This window comes from Lampetra planeri, chromosome 45 (assembly GCF_965212315.1).
Source record: "Lampetra planeri chromosome 45, kcLamPlan1.2.h2, whole genome shotgun sequence".
NCBI lineage: Eukaryota > Metazoa > Chordata > Hyperoartia > Petromyzontiformes > Petromyzontidae > Lampetra > Lampetra planeri.
In genome coordinates, this window is record NC_136151.1 from 8,077,436 (window position 1) to 8,095,444 (window position 18,009).

General features: G+C 45.9%; 1 protein-coding gene across 2 annotated transcripts in view; it reads left to right on the top strand.

Moving 5' to 3' along the window:
- LOC144733093 (uncharacterized) overlaps positions 1 to 18,009 on the top strand; it is a 35,594-nt gene that overhangs the window by 7,045 nt on the left and 10,540 nt on the right. For both annotated transcript variants that reach the window (XM_078614832.1, XM_078614833.1), the window contains exons 5-11: positions 1,694 to 1,840; positions 6,020 to 6,127; positions 7,009 to 7,148; positions 10,184 to 10,313; positions 12,728 to 12,895; positions 14,350 to 14,544; positions 16,834 to 17,148. In XM_078614832.1, the coding sequence (XP_078470958.1) occupies positions 1,694 to 1,840; positions 6,020 to 6,127; positions 7,009 to 7,148; positions 10,184 to 10,313; positions 12,728 to 12,895; positions 14,350 to 14,544; positions 16,834 to 17,148 (1,203 nt within the window). The remainder of the gene's footprint in view (positions 1 to 1,693; positions 1,841 to 6,019; positions 6,128 to 7,008; positions 7,149 to 10,183; positions 10,314 to 12,727; positions 12,896 to 14,349; positions 14,545 to 16,833; positions 17,149 to 18,009) is intronic.

Genomic DNA, 18,009 nt, shown 5'->3' on the forward strand with positions numbered 1-18,009 from the left:
AGCGACTCATCCCGATTGTCTTGTGTGCTGAAGCATCATTGGCCTAACATTCGATACACTACGCTATACACTACTATACACTACGGTATACACTACTATACACTACGATATACACTACTATACACTACGCTATACACTACTCTATACACTACACTGTACACTACTATACACTGCTACATACTAAACTACTAAACACTAAACTATACACGACGCTATACACGATGCTAAACACTACACTATACACCGCATCCCCAGCGTTTGGCATTGCTGCTGCATTGGCATTGATTTGTTTTATTTTATTTTATTTCTAACTACGTGACCTTACCGAAAGAACCAAATAGTATACACCACTCTACACTACACCCCTATACACTACACTACTATACCCTCCACTATACACTACACTACTATATACTACACTACTATACACTACACTATACACTACACTACTATACCCTCCACTATACACTACACTACTATATACTACACTACTATACACTACACTATACACTACACTATATACCACACTACTGTACACTACACTACTATACACTACACTATATACTACACTACTATATACTACACTACTATACACTACACTATACACTACACTACTATACCCTCCACTATATACTACACTACTATATACTACACTACTATACACTACACTACGATACACTACACTACTATACACTACACTATATGCTACACTACTATACACTACACTACACACTACACTATATACTGCACTACACTATACACTACACTATATACTACACTACTATACACTACTATAAACTACACTACTATACACTACACTATACACTAAGCTACTATACACTACACTATACACTACACTATACACTACTATACACTACTATACACTACACTACTATACACTACTATACACTACACTACTATACACTACACTATACACTACACTATGCACTACACTATACACTACACTATACACTACACTACACACTATACACTACACTATATACTACACTACTATACACTACTATAAACTACACTACACTATACACTACACTATACACTACACTATACACTACACTATACACTACACTATACACTACACACTACACTATACTATACACTACACTACTATACACTACACTATACACTGCACTACACTATACACTACACTATACACTACTATATACTACATTACTATACACTACACTATACACTACACTATATACTACACTACTATACACTACATTACTATACACTACACTATACACTACACTATATACTACACTACTATACACTACATTACTATACACTACACTATGCACTACACTATACACTACACTATACACTACACTATACACTACTATACACTACACTATACACTACACTACTATACACTACTATACACTATACACTACACTACTATACACTACTGTACACTACACTACTATACACTATACACTACACTACTATACACTACTGTACACTACACTACTATACACTATACACTACACTACTATACACTACACTACTATACACTACACTATACACTACACTACTATACACTACTATACACTATACACTACACTACTATACACTACTGTACACTACACTACTATACACTATACACTACACTACTATACACTACACTACTATACACTACACTATATACTAAGCAATATTTTTCTCTCACCCACAGATGAGGAAGAGGAGCGACAATGCAGCGCAACCACAGACAGACGGTGCAGATGCAAACCCGGCTACCATCAGCCTGGCGGCGACATTTTCTGCAGGAAAGATTCTGTTCCACCTGTGACATCAAGTACCACCGGACCCCCTGATTCTGGTACATTTGGACGATCTCGTCACGAAGCGATAAAAACCATCATCATCACCATCATCATATAAACCATCATCATATAAACCATCATCATCATATAAACCATCATCATGATATAAACCATCATCATGACATAAACCATCATCATGATATAAACCACCATCATCATATAAACCATCATCATCACCATCTACATATAAACAATCATCATATAAACCATCATCATCATATAAACCATCATCATCATCATCATATAAACCATCATCATCATCATATAAACAATCATCATCACCATCATCATATAAACCATCACTACACTACTATACACTACTATACACTACACTATACACAACTATACACTACACTATACTATACACTACTATACACTACTCTACACTACACTATACACTACTCTACACTACACTATACACTACACTATACACTACACTATACACTACACTATACACTACTCTACACTACACTATACACTACACTACACTATACACTACTCTACACTATACACTGTATACCGTCTGGTACGCCTCTTCCCCTTCCTGGTAGTATATAAGCGTAGTTTTGAGCAGCGACATCTGTTCTCTATAACTGACAGACGTAACTCCGACACTTAGCATTGCCTCTGTACTCTTCACGTTTTCTGGTCTCTGGTCTACTAACGCGCTTCTGGTGCAGAGACAAGACTATGAAGAAGGTTGCCTCTGGTGTTGGTCAATCAGTTTAAAATACAATGCATCTCATTATCATTATTATCATTGTCAGATCGTGTTTGAATGTTTTGCCACAAGTTTGTGTGGTCTTCTTAGGTTTTTTCGGTAAAGTCACGTAGAAAGTAAAATAAAATAAAAACAAAAATCACGACGTTTCGGAGGCAACACAAGTCTTCGTCATCAGGTGGGACCAACACAAGGTGAGACTTGTGTTGCCTCCGAAACGTCGTGATTTTTGTTTTTATTTTATTTTACTTTCTACGTGACTTTACCGAAAAAACCTAAGAAGATGATTCCTTGCAGTCACGAAAGCTTCAAATCTAGAATTAAGTTTGTGTGGTTATTGGAGACTTTATGCCTCGCCAAAGATATCAATTTGGTAGTTGGAACACCTTAACACCACCTCATGTCTTGCAGTCACGAAAGTTTTAAATCGAAATACCACCTCATGTTTTACTATTGTCAGACAAGCATTAAACACCTATTCTTATTTTTCATCAGAATGAAGGTTTAATTTTTTACATTGTAATAATAATCATGATAATGGGGTGCGTCTTAGACACGTAGAATTTGGCGTGCCTGACGAAGCGTTAACTTCGGCTCATCGGAGCATTATTCTTTGGTTCTTTCGGTTAAATCACGTATAAAGATAAAATAATAAATTAAATAATAGCATACTACGACGTTTCGATTGCAACACAAGCAATTATCATCAGGTATAAAAGAAATAGCAACAAAAATCTAACCAGAAAACTAGAGACAGACACACAAGCAGACAGACATCACAAAGACACACAGAGAGAGAACACGTATCTTTCTGCCGATACGTGTTCTCTCTCTGTGTGTCTTTGTGATGTCTGTCTGCTTGTGTGTCTGTCTATAGTGTTGTGGTTAGATTTTTGTTGTTATTTCTTTTATACCTGATGATGATTGCTTGTGTTGCAATCGAAACGTCGTAGTATGCTATTATTTAATTTATTATTTTATCTTTATACGTGACTTAACCGAAAGAACCAAAGAATAATTCCTACAGTCACGAAAGCTCCAAAATTGAGATTGAACTCATCGGAGTAGTTTTCGATCGGATAGCAGAGACGAGTTGAGTGTCGTGGCACAAAGACAAAGATCCCCGGTGTAGCCTTAACAGACTGTAGGGGCAAGTGCTGTTAGCAAGTAGCAGCAACACCTATGAAGGCCGGCACTGTGGCACACGAGGGGGTGGGTGGCCAGCACCACGCCCGGCCGCCTTTGTCTTCCCAGTGGTAGCGATGTTTACACATCACACCGGGTACTCATTTGAGGCTGAGTCGACCTAGGAGAGGCCCAGATAATCGATATCACTACTGTTGGCGGCCTTGAGCGGGAATCGAACTTTGGTTGCCGCGTTCGTAGCCCGGCGCACTAACCACTTCACCACCGCTCCCCATCGCGGTACGCATAGAGAAAAAGACAGACACACATACAGACACACACAAATACAGACACATACAGACACATGGAGACACACAGACACACATAGACACACCCACTGATACAGACAGACACATAGAGACACACAGACGCACTACAGATACAGACACACACACAGACACATACAGACACATGGAGACACACAGACACACATAGACACACCCACTGATACAGACAGACACATAGAGACACACAGACGCACTACAGATACAGATAGACACATAGAGGCACACAGACACACGGATAAAGACAGGCATAAAGACACACAGACACACAACAATAACCGCCATACGCCACTAAGTGGCGGTGACGTCACCACGACGCTTGTGCCAGGCTATGTGCACCTTGAGGTCACGTGAAGTGTCGATTGCCCGCTGGCAGGGGGTCACGGGGCAAAACCAGGTGCCACGGGTCGACTGACTGAGACGACACACAGACACAGACAAAGACAGATACATAGAGACACACAGACAAGGACAAATACAGATACAGACAGACACATAGAGAGACACAGCCAAAGACAAAGACACACACACAGATATAGATAGATAGACACACAGAGACACACACAGACAAAGACAGACATATAGAGACACACAGACAAAGACAAATACAGACAGACACATAGAGAGACACAGACAAACACACAGATACAGATAGACACATAGAGATACACACAGATACAGACCGACACATAGAGACACACAGACACACACAGATAAAGACAGACACACAGACACACACAGACACACACAGATAAAGACAGACACACAGACACACACAGACACACACAGATAAAGACAGACACACACAGACACACACAGATAAAGACAGACACACAGACACACGCACAGGCACACACCAATACCAGTACCCGCCATTTGCCACTAAGTGGCGGTGACGTCATCATGGCGCCTGTGCCAGGCCAGGCCCACTTTGAGTCCACGTGAAGGCTCACTGACAGGAGGTCGCGGGACAGACCCAGCAGGTGCCATGGGTTGGCTGACTGAGATGACTGGCAGATGCACCACTAGCTGGTACTGTGCCAAGTTGCTGCATTTTCGCTCGTTGTTGTGAGCATCGCTCCTCTGCCCTCAGTTGGAGGGCGACTGCCTCCAACTGCCCAGTAGCAGCGTCCTTCACGAGCATCATCCACAGAGGCTGATCTTGACACCGCTGGTACCAGTCATCGGAAAGTCTGCTCAGCTCAACTTTTTCTTGTACCACATCACTCCATCTCTTCTCTAGCCCATGCCGTACCCGGTTAGCCCCCTCGATCCGGCCGAACAAATGCTGTTTGAGTATGCCGTGGCTTGGTATGCGGGCTACATGACCCAGCCAACACAGCCTTGCCTGCCAGAGGAGCTCACTGATGGGAATTTTGTCCAGATCTTTCAAGGTTTTGGGAGTTCCTCACTAAATCCAGCCTGGTTAAACCCAGGATAGATCGCAGGCAAGTCAGCCTAAATGTTTATAACCGGCGCAGATGTTCCATTAAGGGGGTCCACGTCACAAGCGTGGAAAAGGGAGGGAATGACCGTGGCCGAGAAGACTTGAAGCTTCGTGCGGAGCCACAGACCAGGTAGCTTCCACACAGCGTTAAGCAGCCGGTGAACAGATAATGCCGCCCGACTGATTCAGAGTGAGACCTCCGCTGTGCAAACAGTAGCTGGTCATAAGCACACTGCTCAGACATGGGAAACTCTCCACTCTTTCCACAACTGCTCCATCAAACAAAATACCCATACTTGGTTTTGGTGGGTCTGATGGTAATACCCCACCTCTTAGTGGCACACTTCAGGTCTAGCAGCAGCGCCTCCAACTCCTCTGAGTGAGCACAACTGCTCTGAGTGAGCAGCAATCACCAGATCATAAACATACATCGACATACACAAAAATACACACAGACACGTACGAGAAACACAGACACAGAGAGACAGCGACACACACAGACACACACACAACTCTGCGTGCGTTTATTTTCAAACAGGAGGAAGCAATACAGTGGCCATTGCGGTGGCCGTGGTTCTGCTGCTTCTGATTGGCGCTGCTGCTGCTGCGTTCATTTACAAGAAGAAGGGGGGGAAATTTCCATGCGGTAAAGTAGCGACCATTTTTATTTCGCGCATTGCACCTGTGAACTTGAATCTTTATTTACGTGTCATGGGTTCCGGAGACACTTGTAGAGGTAACTTCTTTATTACAACACAACACTCCAGCAGTCCTGATACTCTGTTACAGCCTAGGTACACAGCCTAGGTACACAGCCTAGGTACACAGCCTAGGTACACAGCCTAGGTACACAGCCTAGGTACACAGCCTAGGTACACAGCCAAGGTACACAGCCTAGGTACACAGCCTAGGTACACAGCCTAGGTACACAGCCTAGGTACACTACTCTGGCTACGCTCTGGGGTCCTCCGGCTACAATTACCCTAGGGGAGGCTAATCTGACCCGACCCAGCCAAGGTGCGGGTCTGGACTCTGGCTTCCTCGGAACTCGTCCTCACAAGGACGTAGAGTCGGGAGTCCCAGAGTCCCACCACTGGCCCTCACAGCGTCCCGGCCCTTACAAGGACAAGCAGGACGAGGGGGTCCAGGGTCCTAAGCCGGCTGGTCTTGGGTCTTGAGCTGCAACTGGTCCCGATCGGCTGGGGAGCGGCACTTTTATCCCCCTTGCCCATCGAGGGGTGGCGTTGTGTGTCCTCCCAGACACCCCGCAGCCCCCCGTTGGTGGCGCCAAGGGGCTCAGCTGTCTGGGATCCTAGAGGTGGCGCCGAGGGCTTATCTGTCTAGGATGCCAGAGCCCCCAGCAGCCCCTCCCCTCTTGGGCTGGCACAGTGGCCCCTCCCCTGAGGATCCGAGGTACCTGCAGATGGGGCCTGTCCACCACTGCTGGTAAGTGTGGCTCATCTACGGCACTACACATGCAATGCAATATTCTGAATCTCGTGATTATTTTTCACTTAAACTTTGCAGATTCAATCGAAGTAAAATTCATCAAAGACAACCGTGCGGAGATCATCCGCCACGTCTGCGACGATCCGGGCAGCTTGCTGGACGAGGTGGAATCGTTAGGATACAAAAATGTGTACAGCACAGCCATTGCTCAGAAAAAGGTAACTTGCTATTCAATACGACGTACGTTGTGCAGTGTGTAGTGTATAGTAGTGTATAGTGTAGTGTATAGTGGTGTATAGTAGTGTAGTATATAGTAGTGTAGTCTGTACTGTACAGTAGTGTATAGTGGTGTATAGTAGTGTAGTGTGTAGTGGTGTATAGTAGTGTAGTGTATAGTGGTGTATAGTAGTGTATAGTGGTGTATAGTGGTGTAGTGTATTGTGGTGTAGTGTATTGTAGTGTAGTCTGTACTGTACAGTAGTGTATAGTGGTGTATAGTGGTGTAGTGTATAGTAGTGGAGTTCATAGTAGTGTAGTGTAAAGTAGTGCAGTCTAAACTGTATCGTAGTGCGGAGTGTAGTGAGGGGAAAAGTATTTGATCCCCTGCTGATTTTGTACGTTTGCCCACTGACAAAGAAATTATCAGTCTATAATTTTAATGGTAGGTTTATTTGAACAGTGAGAGACAGAATAACAACAACAAAATCCAGAAAAACGCATGTCAAAAATGTTATAAATTGATTTGCATTTCAAGAGGAATTTAGCATATTCATAAGAAATGCGTAGGAGGTGGGCGGGGGGGTTTCAAAGTCATATTATGCCCATGCATTATGCAGGATCAGCAGCACCAAAGGGAGGGGGCAGGGGGTAGCATTAACAAAGGGAGGGAATGTTAATAGTATGTAGAAGCAATGAAACATTTGAATGGGAGAACGGTGGCAGGAGACCCGCAGCGGAGCAAATAAAGCATTCCCTGTGGAGAACACAAGATACACAGTCAATGCCAGTGAGTGGACTGCGGTCTGAAAGTCACCGTAAACGTGAACAACAATCAGTTAAGATCCGTTCTCCCATTCACATGTTTCATTGCTTCTACATACTATTAACATTCCCTCCCTTTGTTAATGCTACCCCCTGCCCCCTCCCTTTGGTGCTGCTGATCTTGCATAATGCATGGGCATAATATGACTTTGAAACCCCCCCGCCCACCTCCTACGCATTTCCCATGAATATGCTAAATTCCTCTTGATATGCACATTATTTTGTTAAGGCGCTCTTCTTCCACCTCCAACTCAGCTTATATATACACTCCTAGCTTGGCAGTGCCTCATTCTTCACCTGAAGACGGCTGCTTGCGTTGTAGCCGAAACGTCGTGAGAATTATTTTATTATGTTTTATTTTTATTATTTTATTAATTCCCTTCTACGTGACTTTACCGAAAGAACCAAGAAGATGAATCCCTGCAGTCACGAAAGCTTTAAATCGAAATGATTTGCATTGCTCTGGTGGTATATGATGATGCATTGTATTTGAAACTGATTGGTCGACACCAGAGATAGCTCTCTTTAGAGCTTAGTCTCACTAATAGTGTTTGACCCAGAGGATAACACCAAAAGGCGAACTGCACAAAGTCTCTGTCTCCTCGACAGACCTGTTCTCCACCTGAGAACGGCTGCTTGCATTGTGGCCGAAACGTCATGAGAATTATTTTATTATGTTTTATTTTTATTATTTTATTATTTCCATTCTACGTGACTTTACCGAAAGAACCAAGAAGATGAGCACAAAGACAATGACACTATCAGGGCATTGAGAGCTCGGGGTGAACAGCTACATCATGGGCGGTCACATCATGTAGTTGTGATGTCATCTAGCGCAGTCTGCACACAGACGTCACCCTCCCTCAGCATTTAACTTGGTAGATCGACTCTGCCCAACGCTTTTCCTGGTCTCAGATTCTGGATCGTCCCACGCACTTCCTCCACAGATGGCACCTGAGCCAGCCACTCCAGAGGGGTGGCAACTTCTGCCAAAGTTTGAGGCACGGCAGCCCTGGCAGGGTCGTTTCCACCTTGCCCCATGATGTTGTCTGGGTTGAGGGATTCTCTTCCCTCTAGACCTCACACACATTATCTGCAAACCTACATACTTTAGCTCCTTAGTATTAGTTAGACTTGTGCCTTTAGTATAGTTAGACTTGTAAATCACTTATTTAAGATTTAAGATTTCTAAATGTTGAATGTATGCACCTTCCGGCCAAAGTAAATTCCTTGTTTCTTTCTAGATTTGAAGCCTTCGTGACTGCAAGGATTCATATTCTTAGGTTTTTTCGGTAAAGTCACGTAGGTAAAAAATTAAAATTAATAAAAGTAAAATTAAAATAAAATCACGACGTTTCGGAGGCAACACAAGCTTCCGTCTTCATGTGGAACCGTCACAGCTGTATTATTTTACTTTTATTAATTTTAATTTTAATTTTTTTACCTACGTGACTTTAAGGAAAAAAACTAAGAATATAAATTTCTTGTCTGTGCGAACTTTCATGGCGAATAAAACCCTTTCTGATTATGATTCTGCTCCTGGGGGTCGGAGATCAAATTACCGTTCTTTCCTTCAAGGACAGTGATAGGTAAGGGGCTACAATTTACGTTTTGGATGGAATTAAATAGTGATTTGTGATTGTGGGCTGCTGGGGCAGATTCCATGTCCTCAGCAACCGGCGAGCACCACCCATCCTTGCAGCAAAGCACGGCTATCCAAACCTTCGAGCGAAGGCTGCGGTAAGCCTCCTCGTTCTCCTACGTGGGATGCAGTAGACGATGGGAATGGGCCTGTCGCTTTTTCTCAGCCAGCCGGAACACCTCCATCAGCCAGAGTATCTGGCAAGGTTTGGACCATGTTGCCAAAGCAGCAATTGCAGCTGGATGAGCCACAGTTCTAAACCTCACCGATTTGCCTTCGGCATAATGAGAAGTGGGGGACGATGCCAACCCCAGCTTCAAGCGATGATGAAATACTCGCTTGCAACTTTCATCAACTAGCTGAGACCAGGCCACTGCGGGTTTGAATGGAGTCCTAGTGACACGCACAGCAAAAGACGCAGACTCCAAATGTACAGCAGCAGGCATTGCCAGGGTCATGGTATCGAAACCTCACGACCTCCTGTACACAAGGTGAGGTTAGTTAACATCTCCATAGCCACCGTCAAATACCCCTGAGACAAGGGGATGGGTGTCTACCGTTTCTTCGCAGGAGTGTCGAGGCGAAAGTCTCATCGACGAGATGATTTCCCTTGGGCAGAAGGCTTGTCAGGACCTCATTCGAGCCCTCGAAGCCGTGCAGGATAAATACGAAGGTCTACAGCAACTCCTGGACATGATAAGTAAGTCACCAGCGCCACCATCACCACAACCACTACCGCCACAACCACCATCACAATTACCACCACCACCACTACCCACCACTACTACCCACAAGCACCAACCATCACCTACCACCACAACCACAACCACTACCCACCACAACCATCCACCACCCACCACCACAACCACTACCCACCACCACAACGACCAACTCCGCCACCACCACCACTGCCAGCCACAACAACCACCACCGCCACAACCACCATCACAATCATCAGCACCAACCACCTCCACCACCAACCGCCTCCACCAACCACCACCAACCACCACAACCACCGACCATCACCTCTGCCGCCACCACCACCGCCGGCCACAACAACAATAACCACTCTAGATTTGAAGCTTTCGTGACTGCAGGAATCCATACTCTTTCGGTAAAGTCACGTAGGTATAAAATAAAATAAAATACCTACGTGACTTTACCGACAGAACCAAAGAGTAACAATAACCACAGCAAACACGATTCACAGCGCCCACGTATTTTCGAACGTATCCGGACACAAGTGTTCGATCGATAACACGAGCGCATAGTAATCTCGCTGAGACGACACTTGTTCTTGGTTTTTTCGGTAAAGTCATCACGTAGAAGGGAAATAATTAAATAATAAAAATAAAACATAATTAAATAATTCTCACGACGTTTCGGCCACAACGCAAGCAGCCATCCTCAGGTGAAGAACAGGTCTGTCGGAAAGACAGCGTCTGAATGAAACAACACCAGGCTTGGCAGCGTATATTTAAGCTGCTGGGTTGGAGGGGGAAGAGCGCCTTGACAAAGGAATTTGCATATCAAGAGGAATTTAGCATATTTATGGGAAATGCAGATATGGGATTAGTCACTACTTGTGCTAAATTCCTCTTGATATGCAAATTATTTTGTCAAGGCGCTCTTCCCCCTCTAACCCAGCAGCTTAAATATACGCTCCAAGCCTGGTGTTTTTCATTCAGACGCTGTCTTCCCGACAGACCTGGTCTTCACCTGAGGACGGCTGCTTGCGTTGTGGCCGAAACGTCGCGAGAATTATTTTATTAAGTTTTATTTTTATTATTTTATTATTTCCCTTCTACGTGATGACTTTACCGAAAGAACCAAGAAGATGAATCCCTGCTGCAGTCACGAAAGAAGCTTTAAATAGAGACGACACTTGCCACCGCAGCCTATCAGTTGTTGCTTATCGCGTTCGTGGGGGGCGGCCAGGCGTGGTGCTGGCCACCCGCCCCCTCTGTGTGTGCTGCAGTGCCGGCAGCCTTCATAGACGCTGCTGCTGCTACTCGCTACTAAGCGCACTTGCCCCTACAGCCCTGCTAGAGGCTACCTGGGGGATATTTGTCTTTGCTGCCAACAGCACTTGCCCCTACAGCCCTGCTAGAGGCTACCTGGGGGATCTTTGTCTTTGCTACTACTAACAGCACTTGCCCCTACAGCCCGCTTGAGGCTACCTGGGGGATCTTTGTCTTTGCTACTCTCTACTACTAACAGCACTTGCCCCTACAGCCTGCTAGAGGCTACCTGGGGGATCTTTGCCTCTGTGCTACTAACAGCACTTGCCCCTACAGCCTGTGGGTCTCTGAGTCATAGACGCTGCTGCTACTCGCCACGACGAACAGCCACTTGCCCCAACGGGGGGGGGGGGGGGGCGGCTATTTGTCGTTGTACTTGTATGTGTGTGTGTCATTATGGTTTCAATTGGACGAGGTTTGAGTCTTCAGACGGAGGTTTGATGCCAATAATGATAAACCCTGCAGGTGCCTATGGGTTGTACTGCTGCTCTGCCAGGCTAGGTGCAGGAGGAGGGAGGTCACGGGACAGACCCTGCAGGTGCCTATGGGTTGTACTCCTCAACCGAGCACCTAGCCTGGCATGGCCCCAGCAGTAGTAGCGTCCAGAGGTCGCAAACGGGTTTTGATTCTTTACCCGTACCTGTACCCAGCTGGGTATCGGGTAGGGTACGGGTATCGGGTACCTGATTGCGACCTCTGGGATGAAGCCATGTTGCAGGCGCGGGTGGGTTGATTCTAGGCACTTGAATTGTGAGAAGAGACAAGACGTTGGGAAATGAGTGACAAACGGTGACTCACCAGTAACTCACGGCCTTCTCACTCATTGGTTGGGGTGAGTCACGTGCGGCTACCCATACCCGTACCCGGCCGCACCAGGGTCGCAAACGGGGACCCGTACCCGTACCCGGCTGGGTGCGGGTAGCCGGGTATTGGGTAGGGTACGGGTATCGGGTACCCGGTTGCGACCTCTGGTAGTGTCCTTCACGAGCCTCCTCCTCCTCCACAGTGAGGCACCCACCTTGACTTTGACATGTTGCATTTTCCTTTTCCCACCCACCTCGATCCGTCACTCCCACCTCTGGCCGACGTCAAGACGACTCCGGCTCCGCTGGACGTCTGCTCGACAGAAAGCCGTCAGCCTCAGAGTCTGGTGCGGATCAAAGGAAATCGCCAACCACGACGCACCCTGATGGTCCCGATGGAGACCAACGTGGAGCGGCCGACCCCAACGGACATCGTCTGAATGATAATGAATATTTCGGTGAGTGGCGTTCAACCACTCGCGTGTAAAACACGTGTACAATGCCTGCGCAATGTTAACTACCTCTCCTGGTATGCAGGAGGCCGTGGGTTCGATCCCAACACTGATTCCTGTTGTATATTTGGAGTCTGCGTGTGTCTCTCACTAGTCGTGGGGATTTTTTCTCCTGGTCTACCTCCCGTTTTTCCCTTCACATTTAGAATCAACATCACCACGCGCTTAGAGTATTTGGCTGCTGCTATACATTTCCAAGTAATAATGATGAGGATGATAAGCGCCTTCGCTGAGCTATCATTTGTGACCAGGTCGCGTCTGAAAATGAGCGACATAGCTCAGTGGCCCTTGCATAATACAGGTTGTTTGGGTTAGATCGCGTAAATATATAAATGTGTCGTTAAACTCACCACCACCTGACACAGCCAATTAGTAAAGTTTGTCAACTAACAGAAGCAGAACGTGCCGATTAGTCACTCATACAGCACCAGTGTATCGTGCAGTGTCTAGTGTAGTGCACTAGTACAGCACATCGGTTGTGTTGGAGAGCAAATCCACAATATTTACAATTTGAGTACCGTGACGTTTTGCCAGTAATTACAGCCAGCGTCATCAGGCGACAGCCAGATTTGTAGAGACATCCTCCAGTTTCATTCCTTAAATAGAGGGGCAGATGTGCAGATGTCACTTGTCAATCCTTCTTCAGTGAAGTGCGAGGAGAGGGGGGGATGAAGGAACGAAACAGGAGGATTTCTCCACAAATCTGGCTGTCGCCTGATGAAGCTAGTTGTAATTACTGTCGAAAAGTCGTACTCAGATTGTAAATGTTCTGGATTTACTCTCCAACACACCGGTTAGTGCAGTACTAGTAATGAATTGGCACGTTCTGTTTACAGGACAAACCTCACTGAATGGCTGTGTCGGATGGTGGCGGGTTTAACGACACATTCATATATTTACGCGATCTAACCCAAAAAAAGCTGTATTGTGGATGATATTGGTCGCGAAAGCCTAATACGTGTTAAACTCGGTAGACCTTACCTGCTAAAACAAAAATAGTTTCAAATAGGAAGCGGCAGTGACGTCAACGCGGCATTTGTGCCAGGCTAGGTGAACTTTGATCCTACCACGTGAGCGGGTCCAACGCTCTCGCTGCTGCTGCTGTCATTAGGTGACGGGACAGACCTAGCAGGTGTCATGGGTTGACTGAGATGGCTACTGGCAGATGCACCATCACCACCACCACCTGTGCCCCTTCTGTGCCAACTCGCTGCATTTTATCCGAATGTCTTCCCAACTTGCCCCCCAAACCAAAAGTGAGCATCCTCAACTGTGCACCTAGCCTGGCACGGCCACAGCAGCAGCAGCAGTGTCCATCACGAGCCTCCTCCTCCTCCGCAGAGGCGCACCCACCTTGAATTTGACATGTTGCATTTCCTTTTCCCACCCACCTCGATCAGTCACTCCCACCTCTGGCCGACGTCAAGACGACTCCGGCTCCGCTGGACGTCTGCTCGACGGAAAGCCGTCAGCCTCAGAGTCCGATGCGGATCAAAGAGAATCGCAAACCACGACGCAGCCCGATGGTCCCGATGGAAACCAACGCGGAGCGGCCGACCCCAACGGACATCGTCTGAATTATAATGAATATGTCGGTGAGTGGCGTTCAACCACTCGCGTGTAACACGCGTGTGCAACGCCTGCGACAGGTAGTCGCGTGGATTTTTCTCCTGGTTCTCCGGTTTTTCCCTCCACATTTAGAATCAACGTCACGCATTTAAGAGTATTTGGTTGCTGCTATTCATATCTGCACGACGATGATGATGATGATAATGAGCCACTTTGTTGATCCGCTATCATTTGTGATGGCCAGGTCGCTTCTAAAAAAGAGCTACATAGCTCAGTGGGGCCTTACCTGGTAAAATAATAAAGAGTTTCGCTTTAAATTTCGATTTAAAGCTTTCGTGACTGCAGGGATTCATCTTCTTGGTTCTTTTGGTAAAGTTACGTAGAAGGGAAATAATAAAATAATAAAAATAAAACATAATAAAATACAATTCTCACGACGTTTCGGCCACAACGCAAGCAGCCGTCCTCAGGTGAAGAACAGGTCTGTCGGGAAGACAACGTCTGAATGAGCACCACCAGGCTTGGCAGCGTATATTTAAGCTGCGTTAGGGGAGGAAGGGCGCCTTGACAAAGGAATTTGCATATCAACAGAGGAATTTAGCATATTTATGGAAAATGCTGATATGGGATTAGTCACTACTTGTGGAATCTTCTTGGTTTTTTCGGTAAAGTCACGTAGAATGGAAGTAATAAAATAATAAAAATAAAACATAATAAAATATTTTTATTATGTTTTATTTTTATTATTTTATTACTTCCCTTCTACGTGACTTTACCGAAAGAACCAAGAAGATGAATCCCTGCAGTCACGAAAGCTTTAAATCAATACTTGTGTAATGTGTAGGTGGTGCGGGGGGGGGGGTCTCAAAGTCATATTATGCTCGTGTATTATGTAGGATTAGCAGTAATAAAGGGAAGGAATTTTAATAGTAAGGAGCTGCAGCAGCCAAACCACCACGTAAAAAACTAAAATATAAACTACATCAATATCATCAATATACTCAATATACTCTCCAATAAGCTGAGCTACTAACAGTAAGTCATACATTACAATTTGATGTCGCAAAAAATGTTATATGCCACCAGCTAAACTTTTTTCTTACATCACATGGGTCTACCCCGTACTATACACTGACATAGACAAACCCAACATTAAATTATACACTGCGTTACTATACACCACCCTATACCTTAGACTATACATTGTAATATTACACTGTGTATTATTCTACCCACCCTACTATATACCACACTGCTGTATATAATTGTATAGTGAATAGTTTCACGTTCCAAGTTAGCAGCAGCACCTCCAACTTCTCCTCTGAGTGAGCAGCAATCACCAGATCATCAGCATACGTAACATGTTTGACCAATAGGGAGCCATCCCTCGACCACACACAGGCATCAATCAGCCTCCCATTGTATCTGTACCAGATGGATATCCCTCTGGTACAGCCATGAAAGGATTCTTGAACTACATCGTCGAAAATGATGTTAAATAATGTGGGAGTCAGAGGACATTTTGTCACACCCCAAGGTGGCCAGAGAATAGCTACAAATACTGGCCACCATCATGAAGGTCCTGAATGATAGTGAGCAGACAGTCAAGGACTCCGAAAGCCACCAAACTCCAATTCCCCCTTAATTATTTTGTTCAGGAGAAGAGCCACTCCCTGTTGGTTGGCAGTCTCCTGCCCCGGGAGAGGACTGTCCACCCCTCATGGTTACTGGAGCCTAACTGGTCCACTGGAACTCCTGAATATTGCAGAGATCCAGGTGGTACCAGTCCAGCTCCCGACAGATGAGTGGCAGCCTCTTATCCACAGTGAGTGTTCAAACGTTCCCCGTGGCCAGTCAGAGTGTTTTTTTGTCGTTTCTGGTGGAACCCCGAGGGTAAGGATTCAGTCTCCTGGCCCTGCCAATTGTTTTTTGGCCAGGAGAAGTCGTAGTTACCTGCCCCCCCCCCCCCCCCCCAGGGCATCCGGCACAAGCTTAGCTCAATATTTTGCATGTAGTTTAGTAGTAGTTGAATTGAAGGTGGAGGGGTTACCAGCCCCTCACACCCATCCAGAGCACCCATTTAGCCGCTGAGGTGGCTACAAGTGCCATGAGGGGTTTCGCCGATAGGAATTGTCCTTCCCTCCATGGCATTGCTCACATCCACCACAGTGTTGCTGTCCAACACCACCACGGAGGTAAGGGATTGGAGTTTGCCGGACTCCCCCACTATATACACACACGCACACAGAGAGAGGAGAGACAGAGATGAACACCGGCATTTACTGTGGCGTCGCATCTCCTCCACTACTCACCAGAGGTTCGAGACATGGATGAGTCAATGGCTGCCAAGCTTATCAGAGGGAAGAGGCCGCAACTGAAGCAGTGGATTGGCAGGGACCCCACGTACCTGCTCGACTACTTGGACAGCAGGGATTTGATCTCTCGCAACAAATACGACGGGGCCCGCGACATCACGCTGAAAGTGGAGCGCGCCAACTTTTTGATTGACGAGTTCATCGACAGGGACGAGTGCCTCATATTTTGGAGGGCTCTCGAAAGCTTACAGGAGGACTACCCACAGCTGACGAAGTGGATCTCAGCCTGTGCATCGAGCATACATCACGCTTGTGGTAAATCAATGCAAAACGAAATGCTGCAGCTGCTTTGATATGAAAAAAATACTCATGCTATGGCTTTGTTGTGTTTGGAACTCATTGGCCTACACCAGAGACAGCCTTGTTCATGTCCTTGTCTCTGCACCTATGTTAGACCAGATAATGACGCCAAAAGACGGACAGTACAATAACCTACGTGACTTTACCGAAAAAACCTAAGAATATTAATCCTTGCAGTCACGACAGCTTCAAATCTAGAATTAATGACAATGTAAGCAAACATTGCTTTGATATTCCATTGGAGCCTCATTTGCCAGTAGCAAAATATGATAATTGTTTTTTTACCCTTTTATCTGGCAACAAAACTGACACCTTTTTTAGAAGGAGTCATGTTTGCATTAACCACAATACCTGCAGTCGGAATGCAAACAAAAAAACATAACTCTGATAATGTATGTGTAGTGTTGTAAAGGACTGACTTCTAAACTTATTCATGGCACACACTGTTTATTGTCTTAATACACAGTCCCTATCACACAAAGGGGTATATGGTCCCCTCACCCGTTACCCTGAGGAGGTACAGCCTCCGGACCTTGTACAGCTCCACACTCACGCTTAGCTCCTGTTCTAAGGAGGTACAGCCTCCGGACCTTGCAGGCTATCTAATCTTCCTGCTATCCCAGTGTCCTCTGGCTGGACCTAGGGGCTCTCTCCCCGACCACTGGTTACACTGAGCCTTAGCCCTGATAAGGGCTGGAGTGCTTCGTCCAGGGTCCTAGATGTCTTCGGCCGACTTGGGTCTTCGTGTAGCAGAACTGGCCAAGAGCTCTCAGCGCTCTGGCTTTTATACCTGTTCGTGGCCGGGTTGTCCAATCC